At 42.7% G+C, this 27,839-nt stretch overlaps 1 protein-coding gene across 3 annotated transcripts in view; it reads left to right on the top strand.

Annotated features, from left to right (window-relative positions):
* Window positions 1-27,839, top strand: part of PAPLN (papilin, proteoglycan like sulfated glycoprotein) — a 172,653-nt gene that overhangs the window by 106,516 nt on the left and 38,298 nt on the right. For 2 of the 3 annotated variants that reach the window (XM_060261819.1, XM_060261822.1), the window contains 11 exons: window positions 73-153; window positions 910-1,082; window positions 3,087-3,210; window positions 3,968-4,094; window positions 4,805-4,870; window positions 15,270-15,477; window positions 16,951-17,127; window positions 17,981-18,137; window positions 18,312-18,398; window positions 21,642-21,906; window positions 22,965-23,082. In XM_060261819.1, the coding sequence (XP_060117802.1) occupies window positions 73-153; window positions 910-1,082; window positions 3,087-3,210; window positions 3,968-4,094; window positions 4,805-4,870; window positions 15,270-15,477; window positions 16,951-17,127; window positions 17,981-18,137; window positions 18,312-18,398; window positions 21,642-21,906; window positions 22,965-23,082 (1,583 nt within the window). The remainder of the gene's footprint in view (window positions 1-72; window positions 154-909; window positions 1,083-3,086; window positions 3,211-3,967; window positions 4,095-4,804; window positions 4,871-15,269; window positions 15,478-16,950; window positions 17,128-17,980; window positions 18,138-18,311; window positions 18,399-21,641; window positions 21,907-22,964; window positions 23,083-27,839) is intronic. The other variant, XM_060261820.1, reaches the window with a different exon arrangement.

The following is a 27,839-nucleotide window of genomic DNA, read 5'->3' as shown; positions in this document are numbered from 1 at the left end:
ACGCACAGATGATTTTAATACCTGTCTTAGTTATTTGAAATTCTTGCGACTGACTCACTCTACTTCCTTTAGGTTACAATCAAATCTTCATCATTCCCATGGGAGCCACAAGTATTCATATTAAAGAAGTGACACCAACTAGAAACTTCTTGGGTAAACACAGTATTGTTACCATTTTGCAACTGTTTTGTATAAATGGTCTTAAAATGCATAACTTCAATTTAACTCTGCACAGACCAGAACAGTTCAAAATACCAGAGCATAGCCTTTCTGGGACTATGTCATTTCAAAATTAAGGTGGGAGATTGTTCATTGAATTAGTGAGACTGAAATATACAAAATAAAACAAAAGTCCAGTGGGACTTAAAATAATTTATCAAGGGAGTTTAAATGTTCCCCCACCAATTTCTTATGTCCAATTTGTGTTCATTTATTCTCTAATGTAGACACCTACATGATTGTCCAATAGAAGTACAAAAGTGTTGACACATGATAGTATTACATTGCATGGTATGAAAGTGGATGAGCCCATGAGGGTGAAGCTGATGTTACTAGGCCCCATAACAATATTAGCCAAGTGTCCTTGAGGATAAAGTTGGCATCTAGGTCTGTTGCAGAGTTTGGGATGTGTGTCTCTGTTGGATGATCCTTGGTTGTTGAGGAGAAGCTGCTTTAACTTGGAGGGCTGCCTGTAACCAAGAAACGGCAACACATTTTTGTGGATGTTCATAAGGCTGTTGAAACTTCCTTATGAACTGATCCACAGAACATAACTACCATGTCATGTCACATGTGTTATCAGACATTGTATCAGCCATCCATTACAATGATCCTGGAATATCAGGTCTTTAATTTTAAGTCAGACAGTTCTTATACTTTATCTGTCCAGTTATTTTTCCTTCCCCTCAGCTATCAAGAATGTGCAAGGAACATACTATCTGAATGGACACTGGACTATCGAGTTCAGCCGGGCTTTACATATTGCGAGCACAGTGGTGCATTATGACCGAGGCTCTGAGGGTGACCTGGCCCCTGAACTTGTTCATGCCAAAGGTCCCACCACTGAGCCCTTGATCATTGAAGTAAGTATCTGTGTTCACTTCCTTGTATCCTGTACTTTTTGTCCTCAGGCTCTTAGGAGATGTAGTCCTGAATTATGGCTACTGTATAGTGAAAGGCCAAGATTCTAAGCAAAAATGAAATGGCAAATAGGTTGAACATTGAGCTGTTCTTGGCCAGGAAGGGAGGAAAGGAAGGGCTGCATCAGTGCTAAGGTGTGGTGGTGGGGTTTTTTGCCATCTTCTGGGCTTGGAGCAGGGGTCACTGGGTGTGTGTGTTCTTATTTTTTTGGGCAGGGGGAGGTACTTGTGAATTTCCTGTATTGTGCAGGGGGTTGGACTAAATGACCCTGGAGGTACCTTCCAACTCTGATTCTATGAAACTATTAGCTCAACCATTGGTCAAATAGTAAGAGGAAGCAGATTTGGAAGGGAGAACTGGCTTTCAGGCTACCTTGTGATTACAAATATGAAACAGTGAAGAACACTTGTGGTATAATCCTAAGCAGTTGCACCCTTCTAAGTCCATTGAAGTCAGTAGGCTTAGAATGGTTTAGCTCTGTTTAGGAGGACTCTGTAAAGTGATCGTTTAACTGGCTATGTTAAGGTCAGTCTAAATTATAGTTGCCTATGAGTTGCACATAGGTCCAGCTCTCCATCAGTGAGGCACACTTTCTTAAAAATTGCAGTTCACTGTCTGTACTGAAGATGGAGTGCGACAGGAAAGTGAGACAGGAAAGGAATAAAGTAGGTTCCTGGCAAAAAAAAAGCCAAGCTGGAGATTATCAAAACGAAGGAAGAGAAGGGGAAATACGTTTTTTTGCTCTTGTTTTTCAAAAGGAATTGAGATTTAGACCTGGTTCATGCAAACAGCTGCTAAACTGTAAAACTGTTCTTGATCTCCTCCACTTTATTTATTTAAAACATTTATTAGCTGCCTTTCTCCCATACCTACAGAGCTCAAGGCAGCATAAAACATAAATATAACGTGGTGATCTTGCTCTCTTCCCTACCTGACACACATGATTTTACCTTGGTTTCTTCTTTCTTGCTGAGCAGGCCCTATATCTTATTTTCGTCTTATTTGTTTGTTTATGGCTGTCCCACCCTGTCGTATTATTATATATTTTTATGCTGGCCCAGCCCAGGGACTTGAGGAAAGAAACAAAATCACATTCTTATATTTGTCTCCTGCAATGGCATACAAGAGGCTTTTGAAAGTTCACAACAAGAATATTTTATTTAATGTGGAAAGGAAAATGTCAGGTGGAAGAGTAGGATGTATGAGGTGAACCAATAATAAAATTGAGGTAATCTCCCTGTGATCTTTCCAGCAGGAACATATGGGAGAAGATGGTCCTTCCAACACCCTGTTCCCAAGCCATGTAGGGCTTTAAAGGTCAAAACTAACAAAAAGAGCTGAGTGGATCAGTAGCCATTATAATTACCAGGGTCACATGATCCCAATATCTGCCCCCAACCAGCAGTCTAGTCACAGCCTCTTCAAGGGTAGCCCCAAGTAGAGCACATTGCAGTAGTCCAGTCTAGATGTAACTAAGGGAAGGATCACTAGCTACATCCCACTGATGGATGAACAGACACAGTTGACACACCAACCAAAGCTGGGCAGAAGCATCCCAAAGCACCACAGCCACTTGGTTTTTTAAGGTGACAGCTGTATTGTGTAGCACCCTCAAGCTGTGAATCTGGCTTTTCAAGAGAAGTATGACCCCATCTAAGACAGGAGAGATCTCAAATTGCTGGTCTGCCTTTCTACCAACCTAGAGAACTTCTGTCTTGTCAGGATTAAATCTCAAGTTTGCTCATCCTAATACCTCCCATTACTGGCTCCCAGCACCAGATCAGGGAATCAAAAGAATCCTTAGAATTAGGTGGGAAAGAAAGGCAGAGCTGGTTTTAGTGCCTCATTTGCCAGTTCATTTCATTTAGGTCAGTGCCTGGAAGAACTGCCACAAGGAGAAGGAAAATGGTGGATTTTCATTACACTGCTTTGCCTTTCCTTTTCAGCTTATCATCCAGGAAGAAAACCGAGGGGTGCATTATGAATACTACCTGCCATTCCAAAGGCAGAACTCAGGCTATAGCTGGGGATATGGCTCCTGGAGTGAATGCAGTGTGGAGTGTGGTGGTGGTAAGTAGTAACAGAGGATGGACCAACAGTCTGACATTCGGGTAAAAGCACCTGCAGGGGATTCTACCACAAACAGCCATGTGTGAATATTTTTCTCTTGCCCAGGATGATCTCTGCAAGAAATCAACTGCTTCAAAACACTGTCCAGATCATAAAAGATCTGTGCAGCTGCATCAGTGTTGGGTGTGAAAGACTTTAGGGCTGTCTGTTATCCAGTGACTATAAATGTCATGAGGCCTGTTCTTGTATTTTCTAAAAATCATGTTTGCTTCCATGTAGTTGTGTCTTCTGTTGGTTGCCACTTTTTGGTTGTGATCATCTTAAGTGATTTCATAATGCTTAGTTCCTTGTGCAGCCTTTTTGCTCCAGTATACTTAGCAAATCAGTTCCTCTCCAAATGAATCAATTTTTGTTTTGCTCCATGTATCTGAACCACCTGGTCCATGATGCTCAACCATTGTGTCTACAGGATCCTCATAGGTTTATCATAGACTAATGTACCCACAAGGGACTAGAGATCTCTAGATACAATCCAAGATGTCCATCTCCCTACAGAGTAACCCAAACAATCCACCCCACAATATATCCACAAGCGGGGGTGGGGGAGCGGCACAGAGCACTACACCAGTGAGGCGAGGCCTGTAAAGAATACACAATACATACATATTTAGGAATGCTATGAGAGCTTCTACCTGATTAAATTGTGTACTGGTTGCTACAGATGAGTGCCTTTAACTTTCCTATTCTATCCCTATAGGTTATCAGTCACGCCAGGTTTTTTGCACCATTGACAATGAAGTATATCCAGATCACATGTGCAGAGAAAAACAACAACCAGAAAACAACCAGACATGCAGCCTTCAGTCATGCCCCCAGACAAAACGGTGAGGTTTGATCTGGTTTCTTTAGGTTGATTTCTAAGTTCCTGCAATATTTAAGAACCTGGCAAGACTCACCTTACTTGTCAGTGTTCCTTTTCAGTCTCTAATGTTCTCATAAGAAATATATCTGAAGCACAGAACAAAGATAAAACGGATTGTTACCTTGGTGTTAGCAAGTTGGTTGGGTATATGGTCTTAGCATCTCTCAGCATTGCAAGCCCTCATAACCCCTCCTAGCTAAGATGGAGTGTGCATACTAGGAACCTGCATGGTGGTGACTGTCAAGTGCCTGTGTACAGGTGAGTTTTTTCAAACCATCCAGGAGGGTATTCCTATTTGATGATCTGAATAATTTCCTATGTCCTGCCATGGGATTTTCCCCTAAGAATAAAGCAACGAGATTTACACGTGATAGGCATAGATTTTAAAATCTCCCTTAAGACCTCTGAATGGTGTCTGTTGCATACAAGCTCCTCCAGAGAGAGAACTAAGCTGTGGAGCATATCTTCATAAGGCAACTGTCAAAGACCAATGACAGCCTCTAGTGTACCATTCTACCGGTCTTGATAGACAGATTGCCATGACTGCCTCTTCGTAATCATATGCCTGGTGCAATTCAGATGCAGGAGGTTTCTAAAACATATTATTAACAGGCAACCCCAGATGGCTGTACATTCATTAAAAGCTTTATGATGTTTGTTCTGTATATGAAGGATATCTTATCTCTATCTGCCGGGAGCATGGAGCCGCAGCAGAGCATGGAACTTGCAAATGAAGAGGTAACCAAGAGAGAGCAATGTTAAGCTATTCTCTGTAAATGGTTTTCAAACTTCCTTCTCTTTTTGTATCTGTTTTATCCACTGAGGAACCCATGGATATAATTGGCAGAGGAGTGCATTCTAATGGTATACAGACCTGACTTATGTGGCCTCATCTTTTGCGCTTTATGATAATCAGCATGTAGATTGAATGCACTCTCTGGTGGCATGTTGCAAGGACAATTTGGTGATAATGAATAAAATCATTCAGAAAAGTGATTCATCATTCCTAATTTCCTGCTAATCTTCCATGAAACCCGGTGGATCCTAGGAATACGGTTTGAAAACCATGAACCAGTTGTCTGCAGGTTTTCATCCTTGGTGATGGTCTAGATTTCTGCTTAGATCTTTGACTTCCCTCCTAAATGATGGTGGAATGGTAGATGATGGGGAGAGGAGACTTTGCTTAGATGATGGGGAGAGGGGGCTTTGCTTATTGCTGGTGATTTTGCCTTCCATTTGGAGGAGGGAGACAAGATAACATATTTGAGTATTTTCTGCTTTCACTCAGGAAGTATGGGCTTGTTGCCATTTCACCATGATCAAGTGGCTGCTATACTAGCAGGCTTAGTTCACAAGCATAGAAAACTGCAAGGTAAACCTAGATGGAAACTCCTGGGTTTGTTTTTTCTTTTTTTTAAAAAAACCCACTCTGGTCAGAATTGTGTTTTTAATCTATAAATAATACATCTTCAGGATTACTCAGAAGTAGTAGCTCTTCCAAATTATGGAATTACCAACACAAGAACAAGTGGCTGGACATTACAGTTGCTCTCATCTGAAGAAAGTACAAAGAGGATCTTCCCAACAGAGAGAACACTTTCACAACTAGTTCACATTAGAGCATTGCCCTTTTCAGAGTTGCCCACACTCTTGGTTAGGTGCCTCAGTCAAACAAAGGTTCCATGTTCAGGTGCTACCATCTCCTCTGTAGACTCTACCACCCATACTGACCCTGAAGTTCCCCAGCCTGCTAGGCAGAGTGTGAGCTGGGGTGAGAATCAGTACCAAAGTGTGCTCTACAGAATCCAGTTATCAAAGCTAGAGCAAAACTCAGACATTCTGCAAGACTAGGGAAAGCCCCATCACAGTTTGTTAATATACTGTATGTAAGGTTAAAACTTATAAAACCTATTCTGAAAATCTCAGAATGGTTACTTATATTGGAGCATTATCCTTGATCCAGAAATCATTTTTTGAATATTTGATAGGTTAATGCAGGCCTCAGATTCAGCAGGAGCTCACAGGAGTGCAGCTCCTGAACCTTTCCAATGGTTCCCCCTCTTCCTCCCCACCTACCTTGTCCATTGAATAGCAATCAAAGGGAACACAGGCTGTGGCAAATCAAATGCAAGACTGTGATCAGGCAGGCAAAAAGGGACTATGAGGAGCATATTGCAAAAAACATAAAGACCAACAATAAAACTTTCTTCAAATATATTAGAAGTAGGAAACCAGCCAGGGAGGCAGTGGGGCCCTTGGATGACCATGGGGTAAAAGGATTACTGAAGGAGGATAGGGAAATGGCTGAAAAGCTAAATGAATTTTTTGCCTCCGTCTTCACTGTAGAAGACGAGAACTTTTTGCCCGCCCCAGAACCACTAATTTTGGAAGGGGTGTTGAAAGACCTGAGTCAGATTGAGGTGACAAATGAGGAGGTCCTACAACTGATAGACAAATTAAAAACTAATAAGTCACCGGGTCCGGATGGCATACATCCGAGAGTTCTGAAGGAACTCAAAGTTGAACTTGTGGATCTTCTAACAAAAATCTGTAATCTTTCATTGAAATCTGCCTCCATTCCTGAGGACTGGAAGGTAGCAAATGTCACCCCCATCTTTAAAAAAGGTTCCAGAGGAGATCCGGGAAACTACAGGCCAGTCAGTCTGACTTCAATACCGGGAAAGTTGGTAGAAACCATTATCAAGGACAGAATGAGTAGGCACATTGATGAACACGGGTTATTGAGGAAGACTCAGCATGGGTTCTGCAAGGGAAGATCTTGCCTCACTAACCTGTTGCATTTCTTTGAGGGGGTGAACAAACATGTGGACAAAGGAGACCCGATAGATGTTGTTTACCTTGACTTCCAGAAGGCTTTTGATAAAGTTCCTCATCAAAGGCTCCTTAGAAAGCTTGAGAATCATGGAGTAAAAGGACAGGTCCTCTTGTGGATCAAAAACTGGCTGAGTAATAGGAAGCAGAGAGTGAGTATAAATGGGCAGTCTTCGCAGTGGAGGACGGTAAGCAGTGGGGTGCCGCAGGGCTCGGTACTGGGTCCCATGCTTTTTAACTTGTTCATAAATGATTTAGAGTTCGGAGTGAGCAGTGAAGTGGCCAAGTTTGCGGATGACACTAAGTTGTTCAGGGTGGTGAGAACCAGAGAGGATTGTGAGGAACTCCAAAGGGATCTGTTAAGGCTGGGTGAGTGGGCGTCAACGTGGCAGATGCGGTTCAATGTGGCCAAGTGCAAAGTAATGCACATTGGGGCTAAGAATCCCAGCTACAAATACAAGTTGATGGGGTGTGAACTGGCAGAGACTGATCAAGAGAGAGATCTTGGGGTCATGATAGATAACTCACTGAAAGTGTCAAGACAGTGTGCGTTTGCAATAAAAAAGGCCAATGCCATGCTGGGAATTATTAGGAAGGGAATTGAAAACAAATCAGCCAGTATCATAATGCCCCTGTATAAATCGATGGTGCGGTCTCATTTGGAGTACTGTGTGCAGTTCTGGTCGCCGCACCTCAAAAAGGATATTATAGCTTTAGAGAAGGTGCAGAGAAGGGCAACTAGAATGATTAAAGGGCTGGAGCACTTTCCCTATGAAGAAAGGTTGAAACGCTTGGGACTCTTTAGCTTGGAGAAACGTCGACTGCGGGGTGACATGATAGAGGTTTACAAGATAATGCATGGAATGGAGAAAGTAGAGAAAGAAGTACTTTTCTCCCTTTCTCACAATACAAGAACTCGTGGGCATTCGATGAAATTGCTGAGCAGACAGGTTAAGACGGATAAAAGGAAGTACTTCTTCACCCAAAGGGTGATTAACATGTGGAATTCACTGCCACAGGAGGTGGTGGCGGCCACAAGTATAGCCACCTTCAAGAGGGGTTTAGATAAAAATATGGAGCACAGGTCCATCAGTGGCTATTAGCCACAGTGTATGTGTGTATATAACATTTTTTGCCACTGTGTGACACAGAGTGTTGGACTTGATGGGCCGTTGGCCTGATCCAACATGGCTTCTCTTATGTTCTTATGTTCTTATGTTCTTAGCAGGTGCAGCTGCATAACAATCCCTGGATTAGGAGAGCGGGCAGCCAGCCAGCCACCAGGGGCTTTGCCACGCCCCCAGCAGCCCTCATTAACACCTGGAGAAGCCTGCACCATCCTTTTTCCACTTCTTATGTGATTTTGGGCAGCGGGTGGCTTGCTGGCTTTTTTGAGTGGAGGGGGATGGCCCAGGAGAGCCCCAGGTGCCTGCTTGGGCTGGCTGGATCTCGTATCTAGCCCAAGCAGGCCTCGCTCACCTGTGGCTCTCCTTTCTTGCATCGGGTTGCTTTTGGCTGGGGGGGGGGCATAGCATATGCTAATGAGTTATGCTAATGAGATCCAGCACCTATTTTTTTATAAAATGACCTCTGGGTTAATGAAACATGATAGTGGCAGACTTGCGTACCAGAACCTGAATCTGTCACTCAGCTGTGAAGCTTGAGGAGGGGACAGTTGAAAGCAGAGAAGGGGTCAGAAGAACATTGTGGGATCTGCTGCTTCGCCCTCCCCAGTGCATTTTCCTCAGGCTCAGGCATTCCCAGGCTCAGAGGTTAGGGATAAGCTTGGTTTGGGAGAAGATGGCTTGATCAGTTTAAGAGAAGAAATAAGGGGCAGTGTAAATTTAATAAATTATTCACTGTGCATTTATTGATCTACATAATAGGGTTTTGTTCAACAGTTAGATGTCCCTCTCCTTCAGGAAATATGTGTACAGGGCAGCTTTGTCTCCAAGTATTACTGTTTGGATTTATTTATTCACATTATTTATAGTCTGCCTTTCCCACTGAGATTAAACACTGTGTAAATCAATGCAAGCAGTAGGATGACACATCTAATAAGCAGCATAATAGGATTAGGTTTATAGAAATCTGAACCAAAGCATAAGTATTAGACATGATATACAAAAAATGATATTACACGTAGAAAACAAAGCAGTGAGGCAACATCATATATACAGCAGATAGATAATATATACTATATACAGCAATATAGTCAGTCAGTCTGGACCTGAGATTATTTCTTTTTAGTCATTGTAGCTAGTTTGCAAGGGCTATTTCCCAAGTGTGTCCAAGACAAGGAGCTGGCTAGCTTGGCCTTCTGCCAATCCAGTTATTTTTAGCAACAAACTTTCTCTAGGAAGCTGCCCTCTACTCTCACGGGCACATTCATATAGTAACCCATTGAGTCTTTTTCCAGGCCAAGATGGTTGAATTGGTTTGTGCAATATATGTTGGAAACTACGAGTGGATGGGGTTTTTAAAAAAAAAAAAGACATGGGGTGATTGATTGCAGTTTTCCCAGCATCTTATCTGCTTTGGCTGAATATTAACAAAAAGTATTTTCTTTTTTCTTTTTTAATATGTATATTTTATTGTTATTATTGATTGTCCATTTCTCTTACACTCTTCCTCTCATTCCCTTTAACATGTTTCCCCCCATCCCAACCCCCTTAGTCTATACGTCGTCTTCCAGCCAGGGACAAAGGACTCAGAGCTTCCACTGAATGTCTGCTTTCTTTTCTTCTTTTGCCCACTTCAGGTAGATCAGCCACTTTTCCTTAATCCTTGTTCTTCTTTCCTCCCATGACCCTTCCTGAGTCATTATGGCAGCTATGTCTGACTGAACAAAATCAAAAAGATAATCATGCCAAATTCTTTCCTTCCATTTACTTTTATCCTTCCATTCTACCGTCATTACCGCTTTGCCCGCTGATATCATTACTTTTAATAAATCTTGATTATTCTTCCCTATTATCTCATTCCCTAGTATACTCATCTTCATCAATTCAAAGTCTATTCTCAGTTCAACTTGAAAAAAACTTCTTTATCATTCCCACTACTATGTCCCATAATCTATTAGCCTCGGGGCACTCCCACCACATGTGGGTGTACCATCCCTTCTCTTTCTTACAGTGCCAACATTTAGGGCTCAATCCAGGAAACATGTTCGCTAAGGTAGCTGGAGTTCTATACCATTTGGTAATGAATTTCAATTCCATTTCCCTAACTTTGTAAATTTTAACTTTTTTTAAACCTTCCATTAACTTTTCTACTATTCTTTTCGTTATTTGGCCTTCTGAACTCCATATCCGTTGAAGGTGACCTATTACTCCTTCGATGTCTGAAGTCATACTCCTGTATAAAATGCTTACTATTCCTTTTTTTGTTTTACCCATTAATTTATAAATCTTTTCCATAGGTTCCTCTTCATTTATATTACTTTTCTCCACTTTCTTTTTAACTTTAGTATACAATCCTATGGCTTTAAGCCAATGTTGTACCCCTACTGCTTCTTGCAATTCTTGTAATGGTTTTAACTTATCCATTATTAACAAATCTTCTACCCTTCTGCATCCTTTAAGGCTGAGTAATTCCCTCCACCTATAGTCCCTGTCTTCCTCCATTAACGTTTCTAATGGCGTCCATCTAGATACCCGATTTAACCATTTTGGCTGCCACTTCTTCCACACCATTAACCCACTCTTCCTTGGTCCCTCATTTAAATTAAAGTCCCTCTTCTCCATATTTGTAAAGATACCATGTTTTCCTACTCCATTATTAGCCTCATTCTCAAACCTTACCCATTTCTGATCATCTTCCCTCTCTGTCTCTAACAATGCTTTAAGCTGACAAGCTTCATAGTAATTAGTTATATCCGGAACTCCTCATCCCATATCCGATTGATGATTGTATACTAGCTTTTTTGCAATTCTAGATTTCTTATTTCCAAATATCCATTCCTTTATTTTGGTATTCCAGTTACTCATTTTTTGCTTATCAATCTCCAATGGTATCGTTTGAAATAAATATAATAACCTTGGCATCCAAAACATCGATACACTTCTTATTTTAGTAGTCAGACTCATATGTCTTACCCCCCACTGCTGCATATCCCTCGCTATCTTCTCCCATACTTTTTTATAATTACCCTCCACTATCCTATTAATATTTTTATATATTTCTATTCCTAAATATTTAAATTTCTTAACTTCCATCCCCATATTAGTTAACCTATTAATTTCTTTCCTTTCCTCCAAATTAACGTTGAAATACATTATTTCTGATTTTTCCATATTAATTCTTAAACCTGACGATGCTTCAAAATTATCCAATATAATTTTCATTTCCCTAATAGCCTCTTTTGGGTTCGACATTATCATAATTATGTCATCTGCAAATAAGTTAATTTTCATTTCCTCCTTTCCTATCCTACAACCTTCTATTCTACCTGCATTCCTAATCCTTTCTGCCAATTGTTCTATTGCCATTATAAATAAGGTTGGGGAGAGCGGGCACCCCTGCCTTACCCCTCTCCCAATTGGGAATTGTTCCGTGTGTTCATTATTTACCCTTACTACTGCTGTACCCTCCCTATAAACCTCCTGTATAGCTTTTAAAAATAATGAACCTATTCCATACTTCGTCATTGTGGACCACAGGAACTCATGGGACAACGTATCAAATGCCTTATATACATCCAATTTAAGCAATCCCAATTGCCCAGAATGTCTATGATGAAGTACATTTAGTATATTCCTTATAGAATGTGCTATACTCCTATTCTTCACGAATCCATATTGGTCTTCTTTTATTATACAAGGTAGTATATTTCGTAGTCTATTTGCCAGTATTTTAGCAAATATTTTGTAATCCTGATTAAGTAAACTTATTGGTCTATATGAGCCAACTTCCCGAAGGTCTTTCTGAGGTTTTAATATTATAGTTATCTCGGCCTTCCTCCAAGAGTCGGGAGCCTTCCCTCCTTTCAGCATCATATTGAACACCTGTTGTAGTTCCGGGATCAATATCTCCTTCATTTCTTTGTAAAAATCCGCAGTAAATCCATCTGGCCCCGGGGATTTGCCTAATTTTAAACTGCTCACTACCTCCTCTATTTCCTGAAGTGTGATTTCCTTCTCCAAACTCTCTTTATCTAAGTCTTTCAAACATTCCCCACTTCTTTCCATAAAATCTGTTATATCTCTCCTGGCATATAACGTCTTATAAAACTCTTGAAATGCTTGCCTGATTTCTCTCGGATTCTGCGTAATATCTCCTTGCATTCTAATACTTTTTTGCTTTTCTTTCCTAGTCTTAAAATAGTTAGCCAGTCTCCTAACAGAATTTATTGATTCTCTTTGAAACTCGCTCCTTACTATAGTTTGCTTCTTCCATAGTGTCCTAAAGTCAAGGGAGTCCAATTGCTTCCTAATCTCTTCAATCTTTTTTTTCTTTTCAGGGCAAAATCTTATGCCTTGACTACTCTGTAGTGCTCCTAATTCCTGGAGTTTCTGTGTCTTGTTAGCATACCATTCTTTTTAAATTTCTTTTTCCTTCATCATACAGTGTCCTCTTAGTACTGCCTTTGCCGCCTCCCACAGAATATCCGTGGCCACCGTTCCCCTATTTTCTCTAAAATATTGCTTCACCTGATTTTCCATGTAATGTCTATCTTCTTTTTTTGCTAAAACCATACTATTAAATCTCCGTATCCTTCTAATTTGCTCATCTCTTGTCTCCAATTTTATAATCAGTGGGGCATGATCTGAGATCCATATTGGATGGGTTGTTATTTTCCTCAGTTCCCAATTATTTGATTTTTTAAGAAATGTATAATCAATACAAGAAGCTTTTTTATGTCTACTTGAAAAGTGTGTCGGCTTGGGGACTAAACTCAAAGCTTCGTGCGCTTCTATCAAGTTCCTTTTTCCACTGCCTTACCCTCTCTTTAGTCATATCTATATTGAAGTCTCCTGCTATTATGACTTTTCCCTCTAAGAATCTCTGGACTTTTTGCAATACCTTATTCAAAAATTTCCTCTGTCCTGTATTTGGGGCATATATATTTATCACGGTTATCACCCTATTTTGAAACTTGCCTTTAATGAACAAAAATCTTCCCTCCCTATCACTAACTAGATCTAGTAACCTGATATCAATCCTTGTATGTGCTAAAATTGCTACTCCTCTTACTTTGGCCCTACTCCTTGCTTCAGCTAACACCTTCCACCCTGGGTGCTTGATCAATGATTTAGTGTCATCCTTTGCCTTATGTGTTTCCTGTACACACATTATATCTATATTTTGTTGCCTTGCAAATCTTGCTAATCTGTATCTTTTCAAATCTGAACCTAGCCCTTTGACATTCAGTGAGAGCATTTTCAAAGCTTTAACCATATTCGTAACACTTTTCTCCCTTCCCTGGCTGAATAGTAACTTCTAATATACTTCTCTCCCTTCCCCCTTTCCCCCTCCTTCCCCCTTTTCCCTCCCCCCCTCCCCTCTTCAGGTATACCTATACCTAACAAAAAGTATTTATATACTTGCTGTTCACAGTCAATACTGCATTCCACTGCAAATGATTACAATGGCAATTTTATGCAGTGGAAAGCAGCAGTCAGCTAATGAGAAAATTTTATCTGTAAAATCATTTGTCAACTTAATTTTGTTAAATTTGTATCCTGTTTTTCCTCTTCCTTTTTTCATGGGATATTGCTCTTAGGATTGCTGTCTTGCATTCTTATATCTTATTTCTGCCATTTTATTCATATCCTTACCAGAAATTAGGAAGAGATTATTTTCCCCCAGTTACTGCTTTCCCAGGGCCTCTGCTGCATGAGTGGGTGAGCAGAAATCAAACCCTGGTCTTTTTAGTCATGTGACTGAAGAGGGACCGGGTTGTGTTTATAGCATCCTGCACATCTGGGCTTTATGAATCAACCCCCCTAAACTATAATGCACGTATTCCTCAAAATTGCAACCATCCAGATATGCCTAAAGTTTGTAGAGGAATAAGGCTTCATTGGAAACAATTGTAGTTATTCCCTGGGCCAAGTATATAGTTTTGATTGCATCCTATGTGCATGGAAATTATATAGGGATAGGCAACTGGAGCATTCTGAGAATTTCACCTTTAACTCTTAAAAGGGAAGCTTCTGGTAAGAACTGAAAGGACATCCTTTAAAGTATATTGGTAATTCTGAGTTCAGAGATGTTGAATAAAATGTACAGTAGTCAAGGGTGGTTTCTATTTCCTTCATCATTCTTGGCTCCTTCCCATGATTATCAGGAGGATAAAAATAAATGATATAAAACAGCATTTATGCAAATAGGCTTCTTATTTGAATCATTTTTATAGGTCACAGAGTTAAGCTTCTCATGGTACAAACTTCAGGTAGCCTCACCATAGCTGTTGGCACAGAGCATACAGTACCTGGTTCTTACCAATGTATGCATGCACCTGACTTTATTAAGGCCTGTTTAAAATAGCTCCGTGGCGCAGGGTGGTAAAGCTGCAGTACTGCAGTCTGAACTCTGCTCACAACCTGAGTTCAATCCCAGCAGAAGCTGGATTTCAGGTCGCTGGCTCAGGTTGACTCAGCCTTCCATCCTTCTGAGGTCAGTAAAATGAGTACCCAGCGTGTTGGGGGGAAAGTGTAGATGACTGGGGAAGGCAATGGCAAACCATCCTGTAAAAAGTCTGCCGTGAAAACGTTGTGAGAGCGGCATCACCCCAGAGTCGGAAATGACTGGTGCTTGCACAGGGGACCTTTCCTTTTCCTAATGTTGTACTAATCATTTGAATCTATGGTTCTTGTCTATTATCTGGAAACTGGTGCTTGCACAGGGGACTACCTTTACCTCTTTAATGTCATAAAATGAATACTTCCTTGTGAAGACTTTCCTCATTGCTTAAAAGTTTCTACTATTGAGGCACCCTCTTTTCATTAAGTCGAAAACTATCCTTTTAAACTATTTTGTCTTATTTTTTCCTAATAATGTCATCTTTAAGTGTAGCTACATCATTTAAAAAGCCTCCAGAGAATTTCATTGTCACCCACATAATTGTTTGATTTCAATCATCTTAATCACTTTTAATAAACTATTCCAGATATCTGTTTCCATGGCACCTTCCAGCTGGGTAGGATTTGGGGGCAGACAGCTGACTCTGCTGCTTTCATTAATAAATAGCAAAAAGGCTGAAATGCCCATAAGTATGAGATGGAAAAATTGCTTTATTTCCTTTGATCTTTGTTAATACTTGTATTGGTTTCCATGAGATATATTGTTTCTATACTTACAGCTGGAAAACTGGGGACTGGGGAGTCTGCTCAGCAACCTGCGGAGGAGGCACACAAATCCGTTCTGTTTACTGTGTCTCCTATGATGGACATGGTTCTCAGGATGTAGTGGATGATGCTGCGTGTGCGTCCTTAACAGAGAGGCCACGCAGTGCACAGACCTGCAACATGCAACAGTGTGCAACATGGACCACAGGGCCTTGGTCGGAGGTGAGTTTATCACAGATAAGATATCCTGTACATGTGGTGGTGACACTATAGCCCCAGTTCTTGCAGTGGCTTCTGGAAGAAAACCTAGCTCAGCCTCACATATTTCTTCCATGCTGTGTGAGTCCCTAGTCATTCTGTTCCAGGTGTGTTGATTTAGAGAGCTATCCTTGGGGTTGTATCTGTCTTTTAGGGTTGCCAGCCTCCAGGTGCTGCCTGGAGATCTCCTGCTTTTATAACTGATCTCCAGCTGGCAGAGATCAGCTCCTCTGGAGAAAATGCTGCTTTGCAGGGTGTATTCTATGACATTGTGCCATTCTGAGGCCTCTCCGCTCCCCAAACCTCACTATGCAAGGGTGGTAAAATCTCTTCTCAAAATCCAGGTTGAGTTCCTGGTTGACAGAAATCTTTCTTTAAAAATGCTTGGCAGATCCCATGTCAGATCTCCCAGCAAGCTACCTTCTCCTTTGGCCACTCTCCCAAACGGATCCAGTCACATTGCCTATTACCCTATTGCTAAGCAACAACTCACTCTCTTTACAGAACCATTTTTTCCTTCCTCTCCCTCATTGGCATCATTCCTAGATCTGTCAGTTCTTAATGGCTTGTCCAAATAATGTATTATAAATAAAGCATGCAACAAGTATCACAAAAAATGTCTCACCCATCTCAACTACCAATATATCATGAATAATATTCATACAGAAGTTGTGCAATAGCTTTTATTAAGACCAACCAAAGTAGTACAACAAAATGTGCAGAGTTCTTCAGAACTCTTAATCAAACTGGATGTTATTTTTAAAAAGATCTCTCAGGATTCTTTGTCAGAATCCTATGTAGAATCAATGAGCACAGGGTGTAGCTTGCTATCAGTTGCACTTTAGCATGAGAGAACAAGCTAAAAATGGAAGGCATCCAACTGAAATAATAACAACCACCAGCTGATCAAATGTTTTTCTGATGCCAAATAAAACACGGATTCCTTAAAAGGCTAAAAGCAAAGGAAAAACACAGTAGTCCTTATTTTAACAATACTGGACATCGATTGTAGTTGATGCAATTAAGTAAAGAGTCAATGCCTTGTACCTAACCTAATGAAGAGTTCAGGAAAACCCTAAATCATGTACAGTGTGTTGTGGTGTTTTTGTTAGTCTTAATAAAGGGTATTACATGGGTGTGGTGTTTGGATTTTTCTATGGGTTGATGTGGCTATTAACTTTGTGTGCTTAAACATGTATCTTCAAACTGCCCCAAGTCTCAATAATCAAAACATCATCGTACCCACTCTTAGAGAATTGGGGAATGTGCAGCAGGATTTTCATATTCTTGTCCCTACAAAGGACCGCAACACAGTGTGACATGTTCTTTCTATACAACATAATACAACAGGTCTTTGGGTTTGGGAATGTTCATAGGAAAGTACATGCAAGGGATAGCCAGGTCCACATCTTGTAATGACCACATTCTTTCTTACAGTGCTCAGTTAGCTGTGGAGAAGGTATTCAGTCCCGGACTGTAGCTTGCAGGACAGGGCTGGGCTCTCAGACTCAAGCTGTTGCCTGCTTGACGCAACCCAAACCTCCTGATACCCAAACCTGCATTGAAGATAACTGTATCCATGAGGTTGGTTGGCATATTGGTGGCTGGGGACTGGTGAGTATCACACTGTTTTTCTACATTTACTCTCTTGTGCACTGTTTCCCATCCCCACCCTGTCTTCTCTCTCTGACTTTTAGCAAAACCTGTTTGCACAAATGTAGGTTTGTTGCATATGGTGCAATATCTGTGCAATATAGAGAAGTCAAAGGGGTCAAATCACACATTGACTATGAATCCTTTCCCTCCTCCATAGCTTTTGCTGTTCAGTTATATGCCTGTGGGTCTGAACACAGCTCCCTAGCAGCCAGATAATGCTATCTACAGAGTAATTTCAAACTTTTTCGTAAAGTTTGGCATAATACCTGTCCCATTTGACTGATCATCCACAGCTACTTCAGTGCTCTGTAGATATCCTATACATTTAACAAGGTACCTGCAGGAGCTCGTTTTAACATAACTATTGTGATGTTTCATATGATTGAGTTCTTTGGGGAGAATGGAGACCACAGCCATGGAAAAAGTCACTCCCATATGAGCAAAGCTGTTGGAAAGGCAGCATAAACTTTTAGTCATAATCTTCTCTACTCATGTTACCAGTTTCTCTGGGTATGATGGCATAAAAGATATATAGTTAGAACTGCCCCTATGGAGAATCAGTCTCAGAATTTTATTTGCATGGGATCTACCTATCAATTGACATGGAAATTATTCCACTTTTTTATCGTTTAGTCCCATATAATCTATGCCAGGCAGCAGCTTGATGATCTACCTACAAGGCAGCTACAACTTATTGAGGACCTTTATTCACCCTTGATAAATCCTGTTTTACTTTCAGAAGTTCACAAGGTTACTTTTTCAGGACAGTAGAATTACAGTCCCCAACTAACTTTGTACTGTGTGTTCAAAGTGTTCAAAGAGCTGTGACTCTGGCATCCGAACCCGCCAAGTCACCTGTGCCGATAGAGATTTCAAATCCTACAACCAAGAGATGTGCAAAGCCATCCAGCCATGGATACCAGAGACATTTGAAAGCTGCAACACACAGCCTTGCCACCAATCACAGCGTAAGTAAGAGCTACTTGCTGCTCAGATTCCTTTGGGATGTTCACCATTTGTGCTCCTAAGTAGTTTTTATTGCAGTTCATACCTTTCTGAATTACCACCACTTGGCAGAAACCTTTTGCTTCGAGTTCTTGTTGTTCACTCCTTTTAACCTAAGAATATTAATATAATTGCAGAGGTTCCCAGTATGCAGGACACCACAGGCTATGATATCAACCGTCTGCCCTTATCGACTCGCTACATCCCTGACCATGATGCCACAGGTTCGGAACGATTATATTTAGCTTTCTGCCTCCAGTTAGATAGGTCAATACAAGTTGCCCAGGTAGGGAAAGCAGGAGATGAGATGAGGTGAAGTAAGGTAAGGCCTGGTCAGGCAAGTGTCTCTTCATTTAGATGCCTCCCATGCTAATGGTGCCAGCTGTTTCACTCAGAAGGTAAAGATGCCATCAACAAAGTGGTCAGGAGAAGAATGAAGCCTGGTAAGCCACAGTCACAAAACATCACTCTTCAGTGTCTCATTGTCGGAGCTTGCACAGAATGACCTGGTTAAGGATTCGCCTCCTTCCCTCCCTGATGAACTTGATTGGTAAATTCACACCAGTGTTTGAACTGAGCTCTGCAGCAGTGTTTTTGGGAGTTAGCTGTTTTCTTAAGGTTTCCATATTCATATCTGTACCTAAGGTTGGCATAGTAGGAATGAGGTGATAGGACAAGCTGTATCTGACAGCATTTTCCTTCTATATATTGGGTTAAATGTTTTTAAAAAATAATTTGACTTGGAAACACAGAATCTTTACATGTATCCCTCCACATTTTCCAGTTAAGAGAAAAATGCTGTTCAAACAAATTACAATGGTAACAAGACAAATAAATTTCCAATAATAAGATAAATAAATTTTACTTACAAAAATAGAAGCACATCTTACATGACATAGTCATGTATGTACATTTAACTTACTGCAAAAAGATTAAGTTCAGAAAGTTTAACTTGCTGCTACTGCTCCAAGCCCAGGTAAGAGAGGAGAGGTCCTATATAAGATGAAGAAGAGAGGTCCTATATAAGATGGAACAGAAGGCATGCAACAGCCAAAGGGGCTCAGCATCTAACCGATGAGAGGGTGGGACCAACTATCAAGTGTATCCAAGTGAGAGAGTTCCCTTAACTCTTCCAAATCCTCATGCATGCAGAGTTACAATATCTAACACTATACACTGTGTTGAACTCATTTGTTGCAAGGGCTGATCTGACATAAAATGTCACTTTGTTGAGCCAGGCCATGTGTGCCATAAAATGTAATGCTGGGTACAGGAAATAAAAGCTTTATACACAGGCAAACCCAATTAACAATATTGTTTTTCACTCAAAATACAAACATGCTTTAAACATTAACACTCCTACAGTATTTCCTCAATGTATCTCCCTGATACCTACCCTCCCACTTGCACCACCCGTTACTAATTAGCACTGGGACAGTATACAGGGGCATAATGCACAGCCTCTGCCATCTGGCAGTAAAGGTAATGGCCAGTCGCTTGTGAACTGGCTAAGAAGAAGAAGAAGATGATGATGATGATGATTTTGGATTTATATCCTGCCCTATACTCTGAATCTCAGAGTCTCAGAGCGGTCACAATCTCCTCTACCTTCCCCCCCGCCAACAAACACCCTGTGAGGTAGGTGGGGCTGAGAGTGCTTTTACAGCAGCTGACCTTTAAAGGACAGCTTCTATGAAAGCTGTGGCTGACCCAAGGCCATCTCAGCAGGTGCAAGTGGAGGAGTGGGGAATCAAACCCGGTTCTCCCAGATAAGAGTCCGTGCACTTAACCACTACACCAAACTGGCTCTCCCTGGACAGGCTGGTTCCATCCCACGGGCCTTATGTTTGACACCCCTGCTATACAACTCTTAAAGGTTCAGAATTCCTCTCAGGTCTGTACAATCAGAAAAACCTTATTCATTTTTGGTTCTCTGACCCACATTCCTTTAGCATCCAGAGCTCCCTGTTTGCCACTCCATTCTGAGCTCACAAGCCCTTCTGTCCTTAGACCATAACCATATGTGGCATTGTACTAGAGCTGTATTTTATATTTGGCCTTTCCTTTCTTCAGTCTCATACAGGATGAGCATACAATATATGCTTGGTGGGGCATGGGTTAAAAAAAGAGGGAAAGGACGATGGGGAGGGACAGTGGCTCAGTGGTAGAGCAGCTGCTTGGTAAGCAGAAAGTCCCAGGTTCAGTCCCCAGCATCTTCAACTAAAAAGGGTCCAGGCAAGTAGGGGTGAAAAACCTCAGCTTGAGACCCTGGAGAGTCGCTGCCAGTCTGAGTAGACAATACTGACTCTGATGGATCAAGGGCCTGATTCAGTAGAAGGCAGCTTCATATGTTCATATGAAAGCAGGTGCAAAGTATTCAAATCCAATATGGCTCATTCTGCTTTAGTTATGGAACCATTGCCTGATGAAGAAGATAATTTGTATCTTCATTTGGAGAATTTTTATCTCTATTTGGAGTAGGGATGGCTATATCCAGAAACTGCATGTCCATCACATTTCACCCATTGGTTGCTATAATGTGAGAATACTCATGGTTACCCTTGAAAAATTATCTCTAATGAGATTTTCCAGGTAATCAAGAACATATGGGGTGAGGGGAGAATGCCTGTCAGCTGCAACAGCATAGAACCAGAAAGCAGCCACCCAGAGAAGAAGAATTGCAGATTTATACCCCGCCCTTTTCTCTGAATCCAGAGATTCAGAGCGGTTTACAGTCTCTATCTTCTCCTTTATCATCTTCTTTATCCTTTATCTTCTCCTTTATCTTCTTCTAGATGTCACAAAAGCAGAGCATGTGATCAAGCTCATGGAAGCTTTACTGGCTGATCAGTGGATAGAATGAGGGAGCAGTGATGAAAACAGGGAACCACATTGAAAACTGCATGTCAGTCTCATCTAGGGTTGCCAGGTTCTACCTTCAATCCAGTGGGGGGCTCCTGGGTCCTCTCTGGGATCTTTTGCATGCGGGATGTGACAGCATCACCTGGAAGTGATGTCATCATGCTACCAGTGTTGCAGTGATGCTTTAGTTTATGACAAAACTCTATGGTTTCAAGCCCAAATTTACCATAGAGTTTTGCCCAAAACCTGAAGCAACACCATGCAACATTGGCAGTGTGATGACATTACTTCTGGGTGGCATCATCATGCCATGTTTTGGGGCATTTGCAGGTGGGGTTCCCCCTGCTAACCAGTGGCAAGGAGGAGCCTGCAAAAGTGGGGGAACTCCTGCCCAGACTGGGGGGGCTAGCAACCCTAATCTCATCACAGGGTATTTACAGAAATTGCCATATGGTACCAGAAAAGTAGCATGTCAATCCCTACTGCAAAATGGTTCCCGCTGTGACTGAAGATCTTTCATCGTCTTACCACAGATTCAGTTTAACTGTAGCCCTGAGTTAGTAACTGTGGGTAGAAGTCTACATGCCATGAAGTTATCTTTTCAGTTTCTAGAAATGAAAGAGTAATCCAAGGTAGCTCTACTCATCACCAGCTCCAGCTTAATGAAGATCGTGGCTCCAATTTCTTGCCTCTTCGATGGGAGTCTTACTCCTCAGTGTCCCATCACTTCAACTCCCCTCCAGATGTTGCCCCACTGAGTGATGTTCAGGACTGCAGCCAGAGTTCTCATGGATGCTGCTCAGATGGCCACACTCCAGCCGCTGGCCCCCTTAGGCAAGGCTGCCCATCTGACATTTGCCAACATAGCAGGTAGGACAGACTGGTTAAATTTGGGATGCCTTCCCCTTAGAGTTACCTGGAACTTTCTTTCCATTCTTTCTACTGTAGTCCTCTGTTGGAGTTTGGGGAAAAGGTATTTTGTCCCTTTGGGGACCTGTAGGACAGGGTTTAGGAAAAAGACAGTCCTGAAGGGAAAAGAGATCTCTGAGGAGAAGAGAGGAGGCAGAAGCTGTCTGGGAGAGCAGTGAATAGAGTGACCTGTGAAGGAGCCTCCAGAGAACTGCAGCCTTCAGAGATCTGCAGCATCACAAACCCTTGAAGAACAACTGCAGCAACAACTCTACCACCACAGACAGCCAAGCCACAGCAGGCAGAGTGTGAGAGACTCTTAGAAAGCCTTAGAGAGATAGTAAAAGACTCTAATAATTTTTTTTTGTTCCAACTAAGTTGTGTTGTCTGAATGTGAGTGTGTTCTGCTTTCATTCTCTCTTTGTTGAATTAAACCCTACTTCTCCTTTAAGTCCTACTTCTGCTGGTTATGTGATTGGAGGGTCTGGGAGTTGTGTTTGAACTTTTCATCTTCTGGCCATCCCTGCTCTTAGGAAATGGAGGCCAGTGTGCTGGAGGCACCACGCCGTAAAAAGCCTGCTGTGAAAACGTTGTGAAAGCAAAATGACTGCTGCTTGCACAGGGGATTACCTTTACTTTTTTTTTACCCTGGCTTTTAACTAAAGGGTTTCTTGGTTTAGTTCTTTTATGGTCTGCTCCTAGCCTGAGGACAGTTCAGTATCATTTTAGACTACTCTATTTGTCTTATGTGCTTTCATGTCATGACTTTTAAAAATTGGTTTGTCTTATTTTTGTTGGCATACTTTTATTGATCTGTTTCTATTATGTGATTTGTTTTACTAACTTTTTTATCATGGTTGGTTTGTTTTAGGTGTGAGTCATATTGAACAGGTCTTGGAGACACTGCATACAATTTTTAAAATAAATAAGTTGCTTATTTAGCCACAAAGCTGATTTCCTGAGCTAATTTGAACACATTACACTAGAGTTTGCCTCTCCCCCCCCCCCCCCCCATATAGGTATGGCTGCTGCCCTGATGGAGTATCACCTGCCCAAGGGCCAAATAAAAAAGGATGCCCACAGTATTACAGTGATGTTTATTTGAACAGAAATGAACCTGCTGTTGCTTCTTCAAAGGTAAGTATGGAGAATTGTAAGGGGGAGGTGTTACAGATGCAAATAGCGTTTGTAATCTTCTGTCCCTAAGCATTTCTCCCTTGCTCTAATCAAGATGACTACCTATTGCATCGTACCTTTGCATCTTGACTCCCTTCTGCAACACCTCTCCCACCTTTTGACTGGAATATAAGGGCTTCTTGAAAGCTTATATCCTGAAAACCTTGTTGATTTCTAAGGTGCTACTGGACTCGAAGCTAGCAGTTATGGTAGTTCCATTTGTGCCAGCAGTAGTGCAACAGTTGTAGCAACACACATCACTTTGTTAGATTGTTAAAAGCAACATTAATTTGCTTAATAAAAACTACATTGGTTTTTGGAGTGTACAACAGATGGCTCACATGATTTTATTTAATTCGGTTTTGAAATTGAGAAGAAGCAGGGCCAATTCCAGATGGGGGAGCTGAGCAGATAGTGCCCAGGGGCGTCTGTCTACCCACTCCAGGGTCCCCCTCATATCTCTCTTTCTACTTCACACTTTCCTGCCCCCCACCTGCTTTGTTCATTCTTCTCCTGCTTGCAAGCCCTTCCCACTGCCCATGCTCAGTTGTCTGCACATCCTTTCCCCTGCACCACTGGCTGGTGCATGCAGCTGGGAGTGTTGCAGCCATGTGGTCACTAGGAATGCCATCACTGTGCCATCACACTGCTTTCCAATTATGCTGAGCAACTGGGAGCATGGGTGATGGAGATCTCACAAGAAACAGATGGGGAAGGGCATGCAGACAGGTGGCAAGGGAGCAGTGGTCCTCTCCAGAAGCCGTGGGCTCTAGTACCTGTCCCACCTCTGGACTGGCTGATGCCAGCCCTGAGAAGCAATATCTTGTGCTGTGTGTTGCCTCCATGAAAAGCCCTGGGCTCTAACAGCTGCCCCACCTCAGAGTTTACTGATGCCAGCCCTGAGAAGAAATATCTTGTTCTGTGTCTTGCACATGTAGAAAAGACTGTGAGGAACACAATCATTTTCACTTAGTGCTATCATCAGGCAGTAATTTTAACACTTACACATGTACGAGGACTGTTATATATGTGGAAATCTTCTGTGGGATCCATCAGGAAGGTACTGAGTGCATAGAAACTATGTGTCCAACACACTGTCCCTTGTACCTCAAGAGCTGTTCATGCTTGGGATCAATTTTGTATGTGAGATAAAAGCTTGGTTGATGTTTCTCTGGAGTTGATAGAAGGCAGTATGTGATCCACAGATATCAAACAAAGGAACATAAGAACGTAAGGAAAATAAGGAAAAGAGTAAGGAAACTATAAGGAAAAGAGTAGATGAATCAAACATTTTTAGATCAATCATGAGACACTACAGTCCTGCCTAGGAAATAGCCACTGACATCTAGCATCAAATTGTCCAATCAGGACTCACTAATTTTTCTTTCTGGACATGAGGCCTGGTGCTATGTATATTCTGTTAATAGCCACTGTTCCTCTTGCTTCGTCCTTAACCTTTTCATCTTCTGCTATTGACACTTCTGGTCATGAATCTATCTCTGGCAATAGTGTTTGAATCTCCACCCAGCTGTTTTGTTAGGTACAGGAGGTGACAAAATGAGGGATTGTATTTGCAACACTGAATTATCTGCTGGGACACTCAGGGCTAGCATAGTGGATGGGCCTGGTGCCCAAAAATAGTGACAGAGAACAGAACGGGTGGGAGTACTGCCCAGCAACTGACGTCTCATACTCTGCAAACCTGTCATCTGGAGTAAGAGTCTGTTTTCCATTAGATGGGCAGGAATCTTTGTTAGCTATCGCCCTATGAGTGAGTGATCTCAATTTAGCCCCAACAAGAGCCTGCAACAAAAGTGGCATCTGTTTTTCTCCTCCTTGGTAACTTCAGTGGAGTAGTTTATGAAACAGCTTGTATACGTGCTCTTATTTCCTGCTGATAATTCCTCCAGGTCAGAGAGAAAACTTCTTGGATACTTTCCTTATTTGTTAGCAGTCAGACTCCTCCTCTTGCTGGGGAGCAGTTTGTAGCCAGGAATAAACATAAACACTCTTCTTAAAATCACCCCAAAACCATAAGTGCAGGAAACTGCAATTAAACAAAATGGATGCCAGTCAGAAACAAGCCTGGACATATAATTCATAAGCATGTATAAGAGCATGTCTACTGTCCCAACCATGACTTGGAGAGATACATAACTATGGGACAATGGGGCTGTCAGAATCTATTGGCTCACCTTGGACTGATTCCATCGAGTCCAACCTTACTTCTTCTGCACCCACTTACACCACTTGATCAACTCTTAAATCTTCTTCGTGGTCTCTGTGCAGTCCCACACATGGGTCTTGCCGCAGGCAACGGATCCGTACCTCGGAGTTCTAATAGCTCGCCTATAGCGCTTTTTGGCGCGCTTCCCTCCCGCTCTGGGGAGCAGACACCGACTGCACATGCCTGGAGTGAGGGGGAGGCGCCATTCCCACTCAGTTTCTTCCTTTCCGCCGCCCGGACAACACCTGCCTCGTTGCGCTCCTCTCGTTCGTCTGTCGGTATCGTATTCTTCTTCTTTAATTCTTGTTCCTCTTATCTTTTTCCCTTTTCATCCTCAAAAAAACAAAACAAAAAAACCAGTTACCGGCTTCTGCGCTTACTATCCTTTCTCTACCCCCGCCCACCTCCCTCCCTTCCTTCCTCCCCTGTCCGGAGCGTATGGAAGGGAAGATCACTTTTTAAAAAGTGTCGGAAGTGCGGGTCGAAGATCCCTACTTCTGACGGGCATTTTTACTGCATCTTCTGTTTGGGGGAATCCCACAGAGTCGATACCTGTTCCCATTGCGCCAGTTTCGGGAAACAGGCATGGAAAAATCGAGCGGCTAGACTCCAGAGCTTCTTACTGGCAAAATCGCTTCGGCCTATGCCTGCCTCGGATTCGCCACCTCCCCCCCAAAAGCGAGCGGGAGATCCGGCTGCCTCGGCTGCTTTGCACGTTGCAAAAAAGCATAAGTCCGACAAGAGGCCTTCCAAGCATTCCGAGGGCCATAAGGCTTCGAAGAAGTCTCAGACTTCGGATTTGCCGAGGTCGGATCCGAGATCACATCATCCGGATTCACCAAGACCACGCAATCCGGTTGCGACGGCCTCCGCTGCGTCTGCTTCGGCTCCGAGGAAGCCCCGTAACCCGATCCTATCTACTTCGGCTTCGGATCCTATCATCCTGCCTGAGCTCTCGGCGCCATCCGACGTCATTTCTGAGATGCCACAACTGACTCCTCATTCCCCGCCTAGGGCGGAAGTCATCCCGATCGGGTCCCGCTCTCCTTCAAGTCACAGCGAGCTACCTGATAACATCCTGGAGTCTGACCCCTCGCCTAAAACAACCCGTTCGAGATTTAAGCCGGGCTCTTTTCGGGACATTGCGGTCTCTCCATTATATTGAGAGTCTTCTATGCAGGTCTCTACCCAACGGGTCCGGTCTCGTTCTCCGATTCGGCGCCGCCGTTCCCCGTTGCCGTACCAAGATTATCACAGAGGTCGTTACGACTACTCATCTCCTTCCCGGTCACCGTCTCCTCATGGACGTCGGATCCGCCAACACTACTCTCACTCCCCGTCGGAGCTGAGCCCTCGCAGATCCCGTTACCGTGATGTTGACCTCAGCCGAGACGTATCGACCCCTTGAATCTGAAACCTCCGTGATTCACCCCGTTACCACCAGACCTTCGACTACCATTACCAATACCATTATGAATCCCCATACTACCCTTATGATGACCCGGAGTATGTTTCCCATCGAACCCGTGAGATCTATCGACCCTGTGAACTGTCCCATTCCCACGACCTACAGGATTATGTCTCCCCTCGAACCCGTGAGACCCGAACCCGTGAATCTTCCCAAACCCGAGTCCTTTCCAAACCGTCTGCCACAATATCCGTAGCCCCGAAAACATCCTCTCATCCTACCACGTCTACTCCTCCGAAGCTTCCTAAAGATCAGTCTTCCTCGGTTCCCTCTAAGTCTCAAGCGTCACCCCATCCAGAAGACGCGTCACCTCATCCAGAAGACTCCCAATCCGAGATGGGCACATCGGATCCCTCAGATTCCGAGGACCCTCCTGTCTCTCCCGCTTCGGATTCCATACAACCTACCCGACTTTCCCCGTCTGATAGTTCCAAAGCGTACCTTATCCTTATTACCACCATGGCTGAGGCCCTTCATATCCCTGTACCTTCGGATTCCCCTAAAGTCTCTGATATCGTCCATGACCTCGTCCAAGTTGATTTCCCATCTGGTTCCATTTTACCCATGTTACCTGTTCACCTTGAAGGCTTACGTGAGTCCTGGGACAAACCTGCCTCTATCCCGCCTACTTCCAAGCGCCTCGACTCCCTTTATCGTGTCCATGCACCCGAATCCAAGTTTTTAGCCTCCCACCCGGCTCCCAACTCTATTATAGTCCATTCAGCCATCCCGTCATCCTATCCCACCTGGTCGTGAGGGCAGAAAGCTGGATACTTTGGCTCGAAAAATCTACAGCCTTGCATCTACAAATTCCAAACTCAATAATTATTTGGCATACTTCGCTGCATATACTTACAACCTGGCCAACCAAATTACCCCTCATATTCCTTCCCTGCCTGATACTTCCCAGAAGGTTGTTTCCACCCTGGTCTCTGAGCTGTCTAGAGTTTCCAAGCAGCAAATCAATTCCCTGAGACATGCTGTATCCTGCTCATCTAAGGTGTTTGCCTCCTTGATGGCTCT

Source organism: Heteronotia binoei, chromosome 21 (assembly GCF_032191835.1).
Source record: "Heteronotia binoei isolate CCM8104 ecotype False Entrance Well chromosome 21, APGP_CSIRO_Hbin_v1, whole genome shotgun sequence".
Taxonomy (NCBI): domain Eukaryota; kingdom Metazoa; phylum Chordata; class Lepidosauria; order Squamata; family Gekkonidae; genus Heteronotia; species Heteronotia binoei.
This window is presented reverse-complemented; position numbering and strand designations above follow the sequence as displayed.